Consider the following 15,807-nt stretch of genomic DNA (forward strand, 5'->3'; position numbering starts at 1 on the left):
GACTGGATCTAGACAAGAGAACCACTTCAAGGCCACATTTATTTTTTCTCAATTTTTTTTAGCTTTCGCAGTGCTTTTCCAAACACGTGGTCTCACACAAACATATCCAACTGACTCACCAGCAAAATGCGAGTACAACATCCTCTCAATCTATTACACAGATTTTAGATATATAGTAGAATTTATAAATTTGCTGACATTTATAATTCCCCTGAGAGACATGGGAACGATTGCAGAGCATCTCAAGTTCAACTCATTTCTGCTTTTGCAAAATGACTACCGTATTTTCCGGACTATAAGTCACACTTTTTTCATAGTTTGGCTGGTCCTGCGACTTATCAAAATTCATTTTACATAAACCAAGAGAAATGAACTAAGAGACATGAACCAAGAAAAAACATTACCGTCTCCAGTCGCGAGAGGGCGCTCTATGTTTTCAGTGGTAGACTACATGAGCACTGAGCAGCATCTCTGGCAGCATAGAGCGCCCTCTCGCTGTCCTTGGTTCTAAATAAATGCGACTTACAGTCCAGTGTGACTTACATATGTTTTTTTCCTCATCATGACGTATTTTTGGACCGCTGCGACTTATACTCAGGTGCGTCTTATAGTCCGAAAAATACGGTAATAGGAGAGCTTTTGCAGTGCAGGGAATACAGGTACACTAACAACCCCTGAAAAAAGACCTGTATACTGGTATAATGGCATAAAGGAAGGACAAAGTTTGACACTTGAGTTTGGCACAATCTTGCTAATTTGCTATGTCATTAACACCAAAAGCCAGGTCAAAGATTTGAGGTTCAGTAACTTATTCTGTGTCAGAAGACAGAAGTGAACGGCCTGGACGGAGAACACTAGCAGCTACAGTCAGACTGCTGCGGGGGCGACACGTTGTCCGTCAGACGGGCTGTGGGCGTTCCTGTGGTGACCGAGGGGTCGGCCTCAAGTGTGTCTGACATCTTGTCGCAAATGATGTCCACCAAGCGTTCAAAAGTCTGCTTGATGTTGATGTTGTCCTTTGCACTTGTCTCAAAAAACTCAAATCCTTTTCGGAAAGAGAAATTGGTAAGTTTAATATTTAAAGGGAATACACATTAGATTTTTTTAAAAAAATTGTTTTTAAAGTCTCTTATGCTCATCAAGACTTCTATGATTACATTTCTAATCTATTAATTTGATGGAAAATCAGATTTTTAAGCTGCCATTACTCCAGTTTTCAGTGTCATGTGATTCTTCAGAAATCATTCTAATATGAATTATTAATCATCATCAATTTGATGCTCGAGACAACATTATTATTATCAATGTTGAAAACAGTTGTGTTTTCTTAATGTGTTTGTGATGCATCTGATGAATAGAAAGTTCAAAAGAACAGCATTTATTTATGTTATAAATGTATTTTCTTTCAAGTTTGATCAATTTAAGGTGTTCCTTTCAGAATAAAAGTCTTGATTTCTTTAAAACTCGTTCTAAACCCAAACAATGTATTTTCTCAAAACTAACCAAATGTAAAAATACACAGCACATATAAATACATATACATATATCAGTATCGGCATTGGATATCAGCTAAAATGAGTCCAATATTGTGCACATTATATATATATATATATATATATATATATATATATATATATATATATATATATATATATATATAACTTTTTTACTCACCCAGCTGTTCTGCTAGCAGTCTCCCGCTGTCCACAGAAACTATCCTCTCTTCCTCCATGTCGCATTTGTTTCCTGCGAGGATTACCTGGGCATTGTCCCAAGAGTATGTCTTAATCTGGGTCGCCCTGACACAAGACGAGACAAAAGCGAGCAGACATGCTTGTCATCAGTACAAATGCCACTGATATATCCTCCAGCACAAGATGTGCCAGACTCATACCAAAACTTTTGACAGATTTATTGTATGAATATGTCATCATGCCACACAGAATCAATGGAAACGCATGTCGAACACACTTCTTCAGATTGTGTCCCTCTCTCTGTTCCTGTTTCTCATTTCTACAGCAGCATGTTCCTTATGTAATGGCACTTTATTACTACAGTCTATTTTGGGGGTATTTGTACTCAAGTGATACAATTTCCTTCAAAACCACTTTAAGGTATTGTGTTTCGCAGGTCATTATGACTTAAATCTTTTTCTCTAGTACAAAAAGTATTTTTCAACTAACAAGATAAATCAAGCTCATGTGTAATTTACAGGAACAGCAGAATATCTTTCACGCATTGCTATTGTATGGCTTCAGAAGACTTGAAATACAGTGCACAATTTCCTTTCTAGAAAGTCACTGGAAAGACACGAAGATCAGTAAATGATGACAAAATTTGCATTTAATTTTTGCATTTAATAAATCATTGAAATTATACTTTTAAACAATATTTGTTTTCTGAAAATTACGTGGACCATTTTGAGCACTGAACCAAAAATATATATTATATAGAAAGTTACTTTTATAAAATGATCTCTTAAAAGTATGGTTCACTCAAAAATGTTGTTACATTCTAATATTTTTTTATTTTCATTATTTCTTCTGTGGAGTACAAAATAAGATATTTTAAGAAAAGTGGATCCATATATAGAACATCTTACCAATGTTCTTCAAAACAACTTCCTTCAAGTTCTTATACAAGTTTAGAATGACATGATGGTGACATAATGATTACTGTACATCAATTTCATTTTTTCATTAACTATCCCTTTCAGGCATAAATATCTCACACTTTCAGGCAGACAGAAACTGCAGGATCACCTCTGCAAACCCACACAATGAAAAGCTCATGAATACTTCTTTTGAAAGCAGAAGCTCTGGCTGTCATAACGCACCATTTAAGCTTTAAATCCACTTACCAGTCCTGCACAGCAGCAAAAGACTCTTCGTTAGTAATGTCATACATTAGGATGAAGCCCATGGCCCCTCTGTAGTAGGCAGTGGTGATAGTCCTGTACCTTTCCTGCCCAGCTGTGTCCTAAAAAATAACAAGACCAGCATTAATTTATGTTAGACAGAGTTAAAAATACTTCACCAAAAAATAAAAATAAACAGACGGTGAGTATATTTTTAGCCAATTTTCATGTTGGGGTGAACTATTCATCTAATTTAGTCTGGGACAGACATTCAATACAACAAATGTGTGAAATGAATGAGCGCCCGAGTCCGAGAAACGATCGAGACGGTGGTTTGTCACCTCTAAAAGTAGCAGCGCTTTCACTGAAAGACTAAAATAGAAAAGTGTGCCACGATCTGATCTGAAAAATCAGTTTTGCTGATGCTGATTTAAAGGCCTAGATAAGGTGTCAATGGTCTATGTTCTGTTTCCATAAGCCAGTGTTAATATCAGCCCATGTGATATTAAAATTTATTTATCCAACCCTTCAAAGCTTTACCAACTATTAAAATCATTATTAATGATGAGTTAAAGAAGATTTAAACTCGTTTTTTCACATAAATTACCCAGATCTGAAGCTTGATCCTTTTGTCGTTCTTATAGACAGTTTTGACCTTAAAGTCGATGCCCACCGTACTGACAAAGGCAGAGGTGAAAGTATCATCAGCGTAGCGGAAGAGAAAGGATGTTTTTCCAACGCTGCTGTTCCCAATGATCAACAACTTGAACATGTAATCAAAGTTTTGATCAGAGTTCTCCTTTTGTTTGTTGTCTTGCGTAGCAGCCATCTGTGAGAACACAAAGACACAGTGTAATGAATAGATCAAAGGTTTACAGCCTGACAATATTGTGTAAACTCTCAATATGGTAGACATGATATTATAGTATTTCATATGTAGTAACATGATATTATAAAGAGTATAAAGAGAGAGAGAGAGAGAGAGAGAGAGGGAGAGAGAGGCCTTCTGGATTTCATTAAAGACTCAGTTCTCTCTATGTGTTTTTAACCAGTCTTTTTATGGCAGTCTTTGTAAGTCAGCACCAGGAGCTGTCCATGACTGCCCTGAAGACTAGTAAGTGTCCTACAGCATTTTAGAATATAACCCATTAATCCCATCTTTAACATTTGTATCTAAAATGATTTGAATTTTTAAGTTCTGAACTATAAATTAATTTTATATATATATATATATATATATATATATATATATATATATATATATATATATATATATATATATATATATATATATTCACACACGCACACACACACAAATAAATAAAAAATTTGACTCTATTTTTGTCTCTAAAATTGTGACCTAAAAAAACATAACATCATGTTTTAGAAACTTTATATGCTCACATTTAGCTGGGAAGATTAAATTGATTAACAGGCGCGTGCGGACGCGATAGGTGGCTATCATACACCAGAAATGTTGTCTAGGTAGAGCTCAGAAGGTTTTGAGACGCAGCCTGTCTGTTTCCGGGCTGAGCGTTTATTTTCAGACAAGCCCTGGAAATTAAACGCTAATAGTCTTCAAACAACTAATGCTTATAATAATAGATGGAAACTATATATGAAGTGGGCCATAGATGATGAGACATTTGAGTTGTAAATGAGAGCTGTAATCAACATGTGTATTCATAATATCCTTACATCTAAACAACCAAGAATGTTTGAATAAGCAGCTCTTATGAAGAAATTAGCTTTTACGACTGAATGCTTTTGTCGTCACTGATGTTGCTTTTCATACATTTTATAAACCTTTCATGACCGGACATTATTATGGACGCTGTCAAATAACAAATCTTATTAAACGAAACTTAGTTTTTACAGTATGAATAAATTAGCCATTTATTTTTCTTTTTGTGTGGCTCCATTAAGACCAAACAACATTATATTTATATATATAACGCCGTTTTCTCACTTACCTTTCCGTATAACTCCATTGTTTTAAAGAGAATACAATGAACGGATTCTTATTTAATCCTAATAAATTATAGTTTTTTTTTCCGTTTTTGGAGAGGTGGAGTCGGCTGTTGGGATAAATGTTGGATGCAGTGATGCTCGCAATGGACGTCATCAGACACTCATCCCACATCCGGCCAGAGTGTGAGTGCGGTCTGCAGACAGCAGGGGGCGGATCAGAGACAACTGCATCTCATCATATAGAAAAACATTAACTACATCATACATTTGTGGATTGCATAAAATAATAAAATGATTATGTGTACAGTATATTATAAATAATATGATAAATATTAAAAACAGTTATACAATATTACAAATGTGAATGAACAAAAAACGACTGAATAAAATGGGGAAAAAGTAAACAAAAACATTACTCATATAGAAAACGTCTGAAGGACATATTGTGAAATTCAAAAATATTAGATTTCATTTTAATAATATAATAATGCACTTTAATAATTTCTGTTATTGTAATTGAAAGTGTTTCAGTTGATTCAACGCTATGCGCTGCCGTCTTGACAAGTTCTCCCTGAAAGAAGAGACTGTGAACTCTCTTCTTCTGGTTAATCCCATTGAGACGTCATATATATAGTATATATAGTTGCTTTAACTAATATTACAAATGCACTCATTCGAAGAACATTGTTACACAGCATGTTATATATGAATTGGCTAAATGAAATGTAAAGTTTACGAATCCTACTATTATAACGCACATTTTAATGTCCATGATCTGAGCTAACGTTATAGAGGCGGTTACAAAAAAAAAAAAAGTATCATCATGTATTTAATATTCATAAAATCATACCTCGCAAAAGGATGCCAGTATAATGTTGTTAATATTAATGAGATAGGCCTTCGTCATAGTAGAACTATTGCCCATCCCACTTTCGCATGCGCATGTGTTGTTTACAGGAATGTCACGTATTCCTCGTACAAAAAACACACAGTAAATGCAGTGGCATGCAAAAGGTAAACCGATTTTTAGTTGTCTACTATCTTTTCGTTTAATGTGTTGCTGGTAAATTGTGCAGGGGTTGGTTGTTTGTCCTGTAAACTTGAAGTAAACGCATTCACGCTTTTGTGGACAATGCTTTTAAAGGAAATTGAATCTCTGATATTCGCGTTCAGGTGGTAAAACATATTACTTACGCCAACATACTCTGTTCATGACTGTACTATATAATAATCTCTTTTGGTAAACAAACGTTTTAAACTTTGTTTCCACTGTGGATTGGTAGCGCTCTCTAGTGGCTGAAGACCTCTACAAACTACTTTGTACTTTTGAGCTATGACCTGCATGCATGTGGAGGGGAAAACATTTCATATAAAATGTGACTGATGGGGTGCAAGTCAGAATTTATCAGATTTATTTTTCCAGATGAGTCATGTACATTAGGCTGTCTGTTTTTCCCGCTAGTCTTCCATTATGGAGGATTCAGTGGAGGTCATCCTACAGCATAAAAGTTGCAAGCTCTCCAATAATGCTCAGGAAAAGCCACTTGTCACAGCAGCATCTGGTGCTTTGCTTGTGGGAGCTTATGGCCTCTGGTCATTATTTGCACTTCCTGGTTTTCGGAAAGTACCCATATGTCTCAAGGTACTGAAAAAAAATCATATACAATGTATTGGCAGCTATTTATAACTTTGCTCAGCTATTCCTTCAATACCCTGTTGATCACTTTAGATGGCAACAGTTTGCACTTTACCACGTTTAGATTTATAGTCCTGCAGAGAGAAAATCAATCAATTAATCACTGATGTAAGTGAAATTAATATTGCCTAGGTGCCGTATTTGCCCTCCAGTAGTACACAGACCCAGAATGTACTGAAACTCCTGCATGGGAGAGCAGGGTGTCTGGCAGATCTGGGATCTGGTGATGGGAGACTGGTGAGTCTTTAACATTGACCATGTTAAATGATAATGAACTGATTGTATGACATGTATTTCCAAACACTGTGCTTACTACCAATCCTTCTGCACAATACCAATGCATATATTTTAATCCTAAACCTAACAATGACATCTAACAAAAATCCTAATAATGTATATATATAAAACTCTAAGCGTTATTACAGATTTACACATGAAGTTTTGTGCTTCTAAGCACTTTCTGTTTCAGATGCTTCTGATGGCTTTCTGCAGATGACTACTTTCTCACCAGAATACATGGTGAGATGCTTAGCTGGGTGGGAGATAATGTATACGAAATGTAAAACCAAAGAAAAATATTGGAAAACATGCTATTTATAATTTTGCATGACTTTGCTTTTAGATGTTGCTCACTTTTAAGCTCTTGGGGCTTGGCTTTCAAAAATGAAATGACTAATCTTTGGGTTATTTATACAGTCATTTCGCATGAAGATAATGGCCACTGGGCAGCCTACCTGGGGCTGCCTCTTTTGTGTTCAAAAAATAGATCTCATTAACTCTCAAATTTGGATGGAAAAAACTTTTCCCCCTGCACACGTATTTAATAGCAAGAATCATTGGTCTTACAGTTAAAAATATTATTCTTGGTTACTTTTAAACATGGCAAGCAAACAATATGAGCCACAGGCAGTCTGCTTTGTCCAGATATAACTGACATAAATATCACAGACCCTGGTTCTCGAAGTGTAGGTTTGGCTTTATGTGTTTTGTAGGTATTTGCTGCCACTGTAGAGGGTTTCCAGTGCACTGGCTTTGAAATCAATTCTATCCTAACTGGATATGCCAGAATCAAAGCAAAGTGGAAAGGAATACCATCCAGCTCTGCGACTTTTATAAACCAGGACTTTTGGAAGGTAGGGTAAAGGATGTTATAGGTTAAGTGGAATTATAAAAATAATGGTTTTCAGACAGATTTTCAGCTTCTCTTCCATTGGCTAGTAAAATAAATAGCTCCGCCTCCAACTCCATTGGTTAGGTAAATGTTGGCATGTAGGGATACTAAAACAGACAAAGGGGGATTAAAGCAATGTGCACAAGCACCAGGTGGGATTTCACACAAACAGCTGCCTCAATATCTGTTATTTTTATTTATCTTTCATCAATTTATTGTACCTATATCAACACTCCAAATTTCTGTTAATAATTTAGTTGATGATCATATCAGTCAATAACCATGTCAGCTTGGCCACTTAATGATATGTGTTTTCTGTTACAAAATTATTTTTAGCAGCAAAACCGTGTGTTTTTTAAACTTTAAGTATTTATTTTACTTCAGCGTTTATTTCTATTCCTCATTTAACTTTTTATTCATCCTTAAAACATTATAAAAAAAAAATTATACAATACATTTATATATACACACTGTTAATATTTGGTCCTTTGCATCAAAACGGTTGAGAACCACTGCTATAGGTCAACAATTTCAGACCAACACCTGCACTGATTCTACAACTGTTTGGAAAAACACCTATTGAAAAAATCCACATGCACCACGTGCGTATTTTATTTCTGATTTAATTTCACATGTCCAAGTGTCGATGATTCAGTTTTGTTGCTTGCTTCCACAGACCGATTTGTCCAAATATAACAATGTGACTGTTTTCTTGGCACCCGGAGTGGTAAGTATGCACAGATGTCCTTTCTCCATTTATACTGAGCTGAGTATTAAAATAGTCTCTTTAGAAATCAGTGCAACAAATGACATCATTTAAATATATTCTTGATAGTGCTATGATTTACTCTGAAGAATATATTAGGCTAGGCTAATTTTGGAGAATTTACATAATTGTAAACTATGTGTTGTAGAAGAAGTCATGCTTGTAAATGCAAAACACTAATGCAGAAAATACCTGTCTGTCTTGCCAATGATTACCTTGCTCAATACAATGTGCTCTGTGGACTACAGATGGAGGTGTTGGGTAGGAAACTGGAGAAGGAGTTACCAGATGAGGCTCGTGTGATTGCCTGTCGCTTCCCATTTCCTGACTGGACTCCCACAGCCACTGAGGGTGAAGGACTAGACCAGACTTGGGCATATGATATAAAAGATATACACAAACTACCATGAGATGAAAAAGCATCTTCCCTTGTGTCAAAAAGCTTTCTGTTTTGCATTTTAGCGCTGCCTGAAAGGTACCAGTCACTTTTAGAAGACATATGCACGCATAATAAAGTATAGAATAATTCCTTTTTTTATTTTAGGGACTGCATTTTTTCCCTTTTCTGTTACTGCAGGTAGGTTTTATGACATGTTGTTTGTCTGTCGTGAAATTGTAAAATGAACTGTGAAATAAAGAGCCAAAATTACTCTGCTTTCAACAAACTGTATTTTAATATCTCCTAGAATTGCAAAGTCCCCAAAAAATTATGAAGATTACATGGCTGTCTATTACATGTGTGTCAGACTTGCATTATTCTTCCCACAAATGTAGAAAATACATGTATATTTTTTATTAATTTAATTAACAAAATAAGCAGCTAAATATGTTTTGATAAGTAAAATGAAATAATAAATAATAGTACATAAAGCTACTTTGATCTAAATGAAAATTAACATCAAAATTATAACATTCTTGCATGATTTTAATTATTACAGAGTCAAGAAGCTCAAGCCCTGATGTTGGACAGGCCAAAATACCAATTTTAATGGGGGATACTGATATTTGAAATGTTTTAAGCTATGCTATTTGAATTATATTTTAGGTAATAGTTTATCTAGCATGTTTAGTAGTTATTATATTTCAAAAACGTATCAAAATGCTTTAAAAAGGGAACATGCAAGGTGTTGTGTGTCACTTTGGCCACATGGTGATGCTCTGACACTCTTCCGTGAATCAGACGGTTTCAATGTCTTTACCATCGTACAAATGTCTTTACCATCGTTCATTTAGCTTATTGAACCACAATACATTGGCAACATCAGTAAACTGCCAATATCTCTCTTATTTCTCAAAAGTTGTAGATATATTCACCTGCCTTTGACCGACATACAAGATGTGTATTTATCACTATGTGAGAGATTGCTGTGTGGATATAGATCATAGCTCATATAGACCTGATTTTAAGCCATAATCTTTGCCTAGTAGTTGTCTATGAGGTATCTAGGATGTTTAATAATGGTTACAGTGAGGTAGTTCACAGATGACAGAGCTCACCCTCCATATAGGGTCTTCCCCGCTCGTGACGCAGTTTGTCTAGAGCAGACGCGCGCGGCGCTGTGGTATAAATGCGAGGAGACACGCCGGTCCAGCAGCCCTTTGACAGCACACACAGTAACACACAGAGCCATGGAGACACTGAGGAATACCTCTTACCCAGCTATAACGACACACAACGATAAGATGTGTGAGCTCAATAAAATAAGTGAGCAAGGATGGAAAAAGCCAGAGGATAACAGTCGGACCAGCACAGAGTATTCCAGAATTATTACAGACCCCAACACTGGGAAATGTTACTGCCGTGGAAAAGTTCTCGGAAAGGTAATGGACTTATTATTAATGCTGATATTGTTTACAATATTTTATTTATTCAACATTATTTTATTATTTGATGTGAAATGTATTATTCTATTTGAAAAAGTACTGCTATTCAGTGTGCATGGTTGCATTACTTTTGCGTTTACTTTTTAATGTGTCTATCTGTCTGTGCATGCATTGATTATGGTTACATTGCTTCTCGAAAACCTCTTTATCTTGTTTAACATTAAAGTTATGTTATACTTTCTCTATGACATAGGGGGGCTTTGCAAAGTGCTATGAAATGACCGACCTGTCTTCAAGTAAAGTCTATGCAGCTAAAATCATCCCGCATTCACGTGTGTCAAAACCGCACCAGAGAGAGAAGGTAGGACAGACACATGGCATAGGCTACATAAATTGCAGTGCACAAACGATCGATCAAAAACCTCACACTTCTGTATTCTGTTGTTCCAGATAAATCGAGAGATTGACTTGCACAGAGCTCTCAGTCACAAACACATAGTGCATTTCTACCACCACTTTGAAGACAAAGACAACATCTATATTCTGTTGGAGTACTGCAGTAGAAGAGTAAGTTTAAAAGTCTAAGTGTATTAATGTGTAATATGTATTGCAAATGACAGTGTGCCCCCTGACTGACTTCTGGTAATCTTTTTTAGTCACTGGCCCATATACTGAAGGCACGTAAAGTCCTAACAGAACCTGAAGTGAGGTATTACTTGAAACAGACAGTGTCCGCTTTGAAATACCTTCACGATTTAGAAATCCTGCATCGTGATTTGAAACTAGGTATGTATACGTACACTCACTGTAGGTGCATGATGTTTATTAAAAATTCATCAGTTTATAAGTAGTTAAAAATCTTCGGTTTTACCATTCAAAGGCAACCTGTTTGTGAATGACTCAATGGAGCTGAAAGTGGGAGATTTTGGGCTGGCTGCCAAACTGGAGCCGGTCAGCAACAGACGCAAAACGATCTGCGGTACACCCAACTACCTGTCCCCAGAAGTGCTGAACAAACAGGGCCACGGCTGGGAGTCTGACGTGTGGGCTTTGGGCTGTGTCATGTAAGTTTATCGCCCTCAGATTTACAGGGTTTTCTCTATACGTTCTATATTTATAAATCGCTTGGTGTGAACAGGCAATGAATGCCGATTCATACTCGCTCTATCAATAAATGTCTACTTTTCCATTCTAGTTGTGAATGCCATTGTAATCAGTGATTATGCTTCAGCTTTTATGCTTGAATGTCATATTAGCAGCATGTGGTTTACAGTTTGTCACCAGTGATGACCTATTTTGGGATCATTTACTCAACCTCGTGTCATTTCTAGCCTAAATGTCCTTCTTTCATCCAATGAACACAAACAAAATGTGGTTCGTTTTTGAAGAATGTGCTGGTTGCTCTTGTCAAAAAAAATTAATTACTATTTTTTATTTGGTGCAACTATTCTTAATGACACATTTTACTTCTTCCTCTTCAGGTACACCATGCTTCTGGGTAAACCTCCATTCGAGACCACTAACCTGAAGGAGACATACCGCTGTATCCGAGAGGCCCGCTACACCATCCCGGCCTCGCTCTCTCTCCCCGCCAAACAGCTCATTTCCGGCATGCTCGCACAGAACCCTGTGGACCGCCCGCACCTGGATGACATCATTCGGCATGAATTTTTCACCCAGGTAAGTTTTGTTGCGCCGCAGTAGATTGAGTATATCCAGCCAAGCAGTTGGACTTTTCCTCCAATGTTTGTGTCGTGTTTTCGCCCCGCAGGGCTTCATGCCAGAAACTCTGCCTGTCAGCTGCTGCCATTCTGCCCCAGACTTCCACATTTCCAGTCCAGCCAAGAGCTTCTTCAAAAAGGCAGCCGCTGCTCTCTTCGGTGGCAAGAAAGACAAAGCCAAGTACTATGAAAATATAAGTAAGTTCTCGCTTCAGTTAACTAATGCACTACTCATTTCAGATGACCCCATGAATAACTGTTTTTCGTCCGACAGATCGCTTAGCCAAAGAAGAGGAAGAGATATTCAAGCTCCGTCAAGATTTCAGAAAGTCTTCCATCAGTAATCAGATTACTACACACTCATCCGAGGTGAGCATTTTTTCCCTTTATAGTAGGCTATACTAAGGAATTCATCGCCAACTCTGATATATTAATGAAAGTTAAGTGTTAGGTCATTCATGACACATATGCTGCGATTTTTCCTCTTTAGGAAGGAGGAAATCCGTCAGCACCTACAAGAAAGCCCGTTACCCAGGCAACTGCTGGAAGGCCGCAGACAAGAGATACCATTCACTTGATTGTTAGAGGCAGCTTGGGCAGCTGCAGCAGCAGCAGTGAATGTAAGTGTGTGTTATACGTGTGTTTCACCTGTTGGGTCTGACTCCAGCTCATTAGTTTCACAAGCTGATGCAATGTATCCCGCTGTCTCTCCATAGGTCTCGAAGACAGCACCACTGGCACTGTGGCAGAGGCTGTTATTAGTGTTCTGAGAGGCTGTCTTGAACACATGCCTAAAGGTAAATAAGACACATTATACGTTACACTTCACACCTTGGTTTTCTATACCGAATCCATTCTATAGAGTAAAGAAAATATACGATCTTTGCATTTAACAGTGCCCCTTTTTCCCACAGCGGACAGCCTTCCCAGAGGAAATGGTTGTAATAGCTTGAAGTGGGTGACTAAGTGGGTTGACTACTCCAACAAATACGGCTTTGGCTATCAGCTGTCTGACAATACAGTGGGCGTCCTTTTCAACAACGGAACGCACATGAGTCTCCTCTCTGACAAGAAGTAGGTGCTTCAAGCTGACTGTTTGCTAACTCAGGTCCGCTCTTTTTAAAATATTCATTAAAAGTTTAACCCCAAACAAATGTTTATATGTAATTCCAATCTGATTCATTTTTTTAAGTAGGCAAGCATTACACAACACATACTTATTAAGCAGTTCCTAATTATGAAATTATTACAATACAGTATCCTCTGATATGCACCACGATTCATACATGTGGGGTCAATATTTTCAGGAAAAAAATATTAAGCAACTGAACTAAAAGAAACTAAATGTCTTGAGTAATGTCTGGTGAAAATCAGCTTTGCAATTATTATTATTATAAAAAAAATTTATATATAAAAATATCATAATATTTTATTATATAATTATGTTTTTTAACACTTTACTGAATTTTTGATCAAATAAACGCAGCCTTGATAAGAATAAGAGACATTTTAGGAAATTTGACCTGTTTTTGGATTGTAGCGTATATCCAGTATACCCAATATTATTCTTTATGATTCCCATCCCTAGTTTTCAGAAAGGAAGAAAAACTGCACCAATATCCTAGAAATGTCAGTTGAATGACAAATGGCATTACACATGAAATATTATAAAAGAGCAAGCATTAGTCATGGACCTCATATATATATGTAAGGCTGCAGATACAAACTGTGAGCATTGGGTTGAATTGACTGTGTAGTTGATAAATCGATGTTGTCTTTGTTTTTTATAGGACAGTTTATCAGTATGCTGCCCTCAGCCAGAGATCTGTTTTCTCTGTTACTGAGGTTCCCGAGAATGCTGTGGCCCAGGTCACCATCCTCAAGTACTTTGCACACTACATGGAGGAGAATTTGATGGATGTGAGTTTGCTCTTAGATTCAACCCTTATGTTTGCATTCAGTATTCAAATTGTTACAGTCTAGAATTCAAAGACTTAATATTCTGGTCTAGACTTCAGGTTGTACAAGACATTGTTGTGTTAATATATTGTTTATCCTTGTTTTTCATGCAGGGAGGTGATATGATAAGTGAACAAGACACCCAGAAGGCCAGAATATATCTTCTGCAGTGGCTGAAATCAGACAGAGCTTTATTGATGCTTTTCAACGATGGCACATTCCAGGTAAAATCTTTATTCATTACAAAGCAGCTCTTAAACCTGTATATGATGTCATCGCAGAACATGTATAACTTACTGTCATTTCTGAAGTATTAATTGAGATTGTCATTGTCATAGATTGAGATTTTCAATGTATGGAAAAGACATCTGTTTTTTGTTCTCTGAAAGACGGAAATTACAGAATTTTCATTTTGTGAGAACTGTTCCTTTAATGCAGCAGTTGGTAGAACTTTATTCCTCATGTAAAAAGCTACTGTCTAGTGCTCTACGCCCATCAGACCCCTGGGTAGTTATCAGTCAGGTCTGTCTTTGTTCAGATAAAAAGCTGTGTTTACTATAGCACTGTGGGAAGAAGAAGGTCACAAACCCTGCTGTAATAACATCCTGCATCCTCTGAGAGTGTTTCACGTCTGTTCCAGAATAACAAAACCTTTTTCTTCATCTTCCAACAGGTGAACTTCTACCACGACCACACCAAGCTCATCCTGTGCACACAGCAGGACGAATATCTGCTGACGTACATCAACGAAGAGCGAACCTCCACCACCTTCCATCTGAGCACGTTGCTCAGCACGGGCTGCACTGCGGACCTGCGGAGTCGTCTGGAGTATGCATTGAACATGCTGCTGCAGAGATGCAACTGAGACTGACAGATGAGGAGAACAGTTGGCCACTGACTCAGCAAGATCTGATGATTTCTTTCGGCGCAAGGGCACAGAGGAGGGCTTGTTGAACCTGATGTCCACTGGATGTGAACCTGATGGAGCTATGGAAAGGTTTATAACCAAGACAGACTCTGTTGATTTACAAATGCTGAAATTCAGAGACTGGAGTGAAGAGGAATGATGTGATCAAAAACATTATAGAGAGAAAAGAAAATCTGGGCTGGGACCAGGCCTTGTTTGACAAGAAACAGACTTCTTGTGTGTATGTGTGGTAAAATGTTGATGGATCACACATGCATGTCCTAATCTGCAAACATAATTATTGTTTCTTTTTAATTATTGTTTTTCCCCCTCTGTCCTTACCAAATATTTATTGTGTACATAATTCCTTATTTATTTATTTAATGAATAAAATCCAAAAATTCTAACAACATTTGTCCAGTTAATATTTCTTTTATACTATGTACTGTTATTTTTTTTCTATTTATTTTTTTTGTGAATACACACACACAGATCAGTTTATGTGCATTACCATATGTGATTATCATATTAGATTTAGGAGGGGAGGGTTGGTACTCAGGAGGGTGTGGTTTAGTTGAGTGGCACATGTAGATATCCAATACTTGAACAAATATACTATTCTACGCCACTAAAATCAGCGTGGCTCCTGACTTTTTTAATAAAACAAGTGCAAAATGAAAAAGAACTCATGGCTCATAAGTAACAATGCCAACATACACACAGTGTCAAGGTGTACAAAGCCAGATCAAGATGTTGTGGAAGTTATTTAGATAACAAAGCAATATCGAATTTGCAAAACTGAAACAATAGCAGTCTGTCTTTAGTAGCGTGTACCGACTCAATTCACTACATGAGATATGGCATATATAAAGCAGAAATAGTAAGAATTGTATGCTAATATGAATTTACAGGTGGATCTCAATCAATTAGAATGT

General features: G+C 36.9%; 3 protein-coding genes across 7 annotated transcripts; 2 read left to right on the plus strand and 1 right to left on the minus strand.

Annotated features, from left to right (window-relative positions):
• Nucleotides 1–20: 20 nt before the first annotated feature.
• rab3c (RAB3C, member RAS oncogene family) lies at nucleotides 21–4,965 on the minus strand. The gene is made up of 5 exons (XM_052563594.1): nucleotides 4,831–4,965; nucleotides 3,465–3,686; nucleotides 2,861–2,979; nucleotides 1,675–1,799; nucleotides 21–1,045 (listed from the first exon to the last, which is right to left on the minus strand). Exons 1-5 carry the CDS (start codon nucleotides 4,846–4,848, stop codon nucleotides 855–857), a joined length of 675 nt encoding a protein of 224 aa, XP_052419554.1. The 5' UTR covers nucleotides 4,849–4,965; the 3' UTR covers nucleotides 21–854.
• A 792-nt stretch (nucleotides 4,966–5,757) lies between these two features.
• LOC127963818 (ATP synthase subunit C lysine N-methyltransferase) lies at nucleotides 5,758–10,054 on the plus strand. 5 transcript variants are annotated; one of them, XR_008154918.1, is made up of 8 exons: nucleotides 5,758–5,842; nucleotides 6,291–6,470; nucleotides 6,657–6,761; nucleotides 7,517–7,657; nucleotides 8,372–8,422; nucleotides 8,710–8,936; nucleotides 9,006–9,038; nucleotides 9,970–10,054. XR_008154918.1 is itself a non-coding variant. In XM_052563887.1 (6 exons), the coding sequence occupies exons 1-6, from the start codon at nucleotides 5,765–5,767 to the stop codon at nucleotides 8,869–8,871; spliced, it is 717 nt and encodes a 238-aa protein (XP_052419847.1). In that variant the 5' UTR covers nucleotides 5,758–5,764; the 3' UTR covers nucleotides 8,872–9,110. The 5 variants fall into 5 exon arrangements, 2 of the variants coding, with proteins under 2 accessions (XP_052419847.1, XP_052419848.1); XR_008154917.1 differs by lacking the exon at nucleotides 9,970–10,054 and adding an exon at nucleotides 9,400–9,725; XR_008154919.1 differs by lacking the exon at nucleotides 9,970–10,054 and having other exon boundaries at nucleotides 9,006–9,110.
• Nucleotides 10,055–10,076: 22 nt separating this feature from the next.
• On the plus strand, nucleotides 10,077–15,282 carry LOC127963817 (serine/threonine-protein kinase PLK2). The gene is made up of 14 exons (XM_052563886.1): nucleotides 10,077–10,282; nucleotides 10,539–10,646; nucleotides 10,736–10,852; nucleotides 10,942–11,071; nucleotides 11,166–11,349; nucleotides 11,767–11,965; nucleotides 12,057–12,204; nucleotides 12,281–12,375; nucleotides 12,497–12,626; nucleotides 12,723–12,803; nucleotides 12,921–13,080; nucleotides 13,797–13,926; nucleotides 14,079–14,189; nucleotides 14,639–15,282. The coding sequence occupies exons 1-14, from the start codon at nucleotides 10,091–10,093 to the stop codon at nucleotides 14,828–14,830; spliced, it is 1,977 nt and encodes a 658-aa protein (XP_052419846.1). The 5' UTR covers nucleotides 10,077–10,090; the 3' UTR covers nucleotides 14,831–15,282.
• The last annotated feature ends 525 nt before the right edge of the window (nucleotides 15,283–15,807 follow it).

Source organism: Carassius gibelio, chromosome B8 (genome assembly GCF_023724105.1).
Source record: "Carassius gibelio isolate Cgi1373 ecotype wild population from Czech Republic chromosome B8, carGib1.2-hapl.c, whole genome shotgun sequence".
NCBI lineage: Eukaryota > Metazoa > Chordata > Actinopteri > Cypriniformes > Cyprinidae > Carassius > Carassius gibelio.